Source organism: Cyprinodon variegatus, unplaced genomic scaffold (genome assembly GCF_000732505.1).
Source record: "Cyprinodon variegatus isolate N-32 unplaced genomic scaffold, C_variegatus-1.0 Scaffold101, whole genome shotgun sequence".
Classification (NCBI taxonomy): Eukaryota; Metazoa; Chordata; class Actinopteri; order Cyprinodontiformes; family Cyprinodontidae; genus Cyprinodon; species Cyprinodon variegatus.
The window spans coordinates 1,085,189-1,088,717 of record NW_015150554.1 but is presented as its reverse complement, the minus strand read 5'-3'; the positions used below and the strand labels follow the sequence as shown (position 1 = coordinate 1,088,717).

The 3,529-nt window shown below is 42.7% G+C and overlaps 1 protein-coding gene across 3 annotated transcripts in view; it reads right to left on the bottom strand.

Moving 5' to 3' along the window:
* The window catches only part of LOC107084483 (regulating synaptic membrane exocytosis protein 2-like), a 46,205-nt gene extending 43,948 nt beyond the window's left edge, over positions 1-2,257 (bottom strand). For 2 of the 3 annotated variants that reach the window (XM_015374369.1, XM_015374368.1), the window contains exons 1-2: positions 2,004-2,250; positions 1,568-1,731 (exon numbers count right to left, since the gene is read on the bottom strand). In XM_015374369.1, coding sequence (XP_015229855.1) covers positions 1,568-1,716 — 149 coding nt within the window. In that variant the 5' untranslated portion in view covers positions 1,717-1,731; positions 2,004-2,250. Of the gene's footprint in view, positions 1-1,567; positions 1,732-2,003 lie in introns of all 3 variants that reach the window. The other variant, XM_015374370.1, reaches the window with a different exon arrangement.
* Between the last annotated feature and the right edge of the window lie 1,272 nt (positions 2,258-3,529).

The following is a 3,529-nucleotide window of genomic DNA, read 5'->3' as shown; positions in this document are numbered from 1 at the left end:
ATTAGGATAGCAGGAAGGAATCAACTCTATCTTTGAATTTGCTTTGAAAAATTCTCAGTTTTAATAAGTGTTTTCTCTTTATCTTTCTTTTTTATTTTATGGAATCAGTATTCAGAGATCAAAGAAAGAGAGTTATCAACAAAGTTCAATGCCATAGAGTAGGCAGATGATTTTGCTGCTTGTTTTGTAGCTCTCATTGAGCAGTTGCTTGAGACTAGTTACTGCATACAATATTTAAAATTTAGTAAATATTTGTAAATATTTACAGCATATATACTTCTTAATTAGAAAGTTAACAAAAACTGACCATGCACCCTTAGGTGCTAGTGCCATCTGGTAAATTACAGTAGACATATCATTAAGTAGTTAACTGTGGTAAATGGTAAATGGCATGTACTTATTTAGTGCCTTTATTCAAGTCAGTAGACTTGACCAAAGCGCTTTACACTACATTCATTCACCCATTCACGCACACACTGATGGTGGAAAGCTACAGCTGCCCTGGGGCTCACTGACAGAAGCAGGGCTGCCGTACACTGGCACCACCACCATCAGTAGAAAATGCAGGTGAAGTGTCTTGACACTGAAAGTCGGAGTCGGGGCTTGAACCGTCAATCCTTCGATTTCAGGGCAAACTTCTACATCCAACGCCACTGTCACCCTTTATCTGTGCAATGACTTAAGTTCTTTTTAATTACAATTTACTCATTGTTTGCTATGTTATATGCAGCAGTGTTTTACAACAAACTGTCTATAGCTAACAAATAATTGTTACTCTTTATTTGGAGTAACTCTTTCGGTAACCTCTTTACTAAAAAAAGAAGCATCAAATTAAAGATATTACTAGAAACCCATCCCCCAGTGACAGTTGGGGGACTCAGGCCATAGTCGTCCCTAGTTTGTAACCCTATTTCTACCGTCATGGAGGGCTGGTGCCTATCTCCAGCAGTCTATAGCAAACCATGGAGAGGTCGCCAGTCCGTCACAGTGTGTCGTTTTAGTTTTTTTGTTGTTTTTTTTGTATTAATGAATATTATTTAAGTCAAAATAGCCCCTCAAAATCTAGAAAGTCACTCAAGCCGTGCCTTTGTATAAAAACATTAAAATATATCTATAGTAAATGGTCTGTACTTGTATAGCTCATTATAAAGTCCATATCTATCTATCTATCTATCTATCTATCTATCTATCTATCTATCTATCTATCTATCTATCTATCTATCTATCTATCTATCTATTCAGAAGTTATACTTTATTTGCAGGTGTCTTTAGGGGACTTCATATGTATTTCACTGCCTTTGGGAAACAGGAAGGTCTCTCTATGAATACTGTTCTTCCAAGATTTAATTTAAACCTTATTATCAGAAACGTTTTATGTTTTTATTTTATCCTTTACTGATTGCGTGAATTTCAGGGTACTGTTCATTCAGAAAGTGAGCTGATACCTGAGCTACCCTTCATTTTTGTTGCACATGGCATCTTTTTTTTGTTTTTGGACGTGGTGTTTTCTGCAGCACGTGATGGCAGAAACACACTGATAAATACTGATTAATGAAATCCCTCTCACTTCAGCATGCTCTGCTCCTTCTCCTCCTCTTTCTTCTGTCGCTCCATCACGGAGAGGATGATCCTCCGCTCCTCCTCGGTCAGATGGCTCAGGTCCGGCAGCTCCGGTCCGGCCCCGGTGGGCGGCGCGAGCCCGGCCGCTCCAGACATCCCGACCGCGAGCCGCTGCAAGACAAGGAGGACGGTGTCATGAGTCGGTCCGTTTGAGCGCGGAGGGCCGTCAGTACCGTCAGTAAATCATGATGACGATGATGATGTTGATGATGCAGGCTGCAGAGCCGCAGAGCGCTCATTTTATTTCTTCCAGGTGCGTTTCCGTGCAGCTCTGTAGATGCAGCCTCATCCGCCATCAGACCACCTGTTCGTCCATCCATCCATCCATCCATCCATCCATCCATCCATCCATCCATCCATCCATCCATCCATCCATCGCTTACCGACAGGCGCAGCGGAGTCCTCCTGCCTGTTTAGTCCCTGTCCATGTTGCCTCCTCCGGTGCTCAGCGGCGGCTCCGGTCGGCTCTGCGCCCCGCGCTCGGCTCTCATCCTTCACTCCGAGTCGGTCAGCTCGGCCTGCGGTCGTCGCTTTGCTTCGCCGAGGATTCCTGGTTTCGTCTCGGTGATAATGGACGCAGCGGCGGCGGCGGCAGAGGAGGAGGAGACGGAGGAGAAAATAAATAAATCCTCCATAGGAAGCGGGGCGGGGCCACGACACGACGGCGCTTACGTGCGACAAAGATCAGCTGGCCGTCGGCGGGTGGGCGGTGGTGGCGCGGTGCGGGGGTGGAGGGAGTTCTTCAGAGGCTAAACATAGACCTGCAGCCAAAGATAGAAATACAACCGAAACCTCTCAGCAGTCAATCAATCAATTAGCTATAAATGGCTGCTTCCCTCACGCCTGGCCTGGAAGCATTTAAGATCCACTATATAGTGATGAAAATAAGATTTAACTCGAATAGGCTTATCTTCTGAAAAATAATCAGAAATGTTCTGATAAGATTCTTATCAGGGGCGGAGCTAGATGGGGGCCATGGCCCCCACTGGCCCCCCCTTAGCCAATCATTGGCCACCCCTACTATTTTTTCCTTTCTAATACAGATGGTGGCAGCAGTAATACTCTCAATTGGAATATTCAAAACATTTAAATTTGTATTACTTGACAACAAAAACACTGTTGTGAATTATGCACATCAATGTACTTATATTAAAAATGATAAGTACCGAATTCATGCTCTTTTCAGAACTAGATTTTCTGTTATGATGGGGTAAAGAGAAAATGATATTTCTTGCTTTGGGGCCCCCTATGCAATTGTGGACTAAGACGTCTCTTTGCAAATGCAATGGTGCGAAAAATTTGCCTTTAACCCAACTGTTACTAGACTGACTGACCGGACCGTATTTATACCCCAGCACATGGCAGATTTCAACAGGATGGTGAGCCGTTTAAATGCAACACCAATAGCAAGCAGACAGTGTTACTTTTAATTACTATGTTAATAACTGTGTATAGTTCATTAGACTGTTTGTCAAAAATACACTCATATAATATGTTTCAAACCGCAATAAAGATCTTAAAAGAAAGATATATTTGAGTATTTTATTTTTTACAATACGACTTGGAATTATGGGTAATCCAGAGCATAGATTAAAACCATAACATAAGCGACGACGGATAGCAAAAAAGAGAGCGGAAAAAACTTCCCAAAATAAAAAACTTGACAATAAAACTTCTCCCTCTTCGGTTCTTTCAAAGAACCGAAGAGGGAGAGGTGGATGTTGCTACTACAGTGAGTAAAGGTTGCGACCAGTAGATGAATTGAGAGACTCATTTTACAGCAGAATATACTAAAGTTTATCCATGTCTAGTGAAGGTGAGGTATGATGAAATGATGAAGTGTGTATGTATGAGGCAGATTTCGGCTTGGTTGACTACGGCGGCGGTGGGGGGTGTTGTACTTCATATG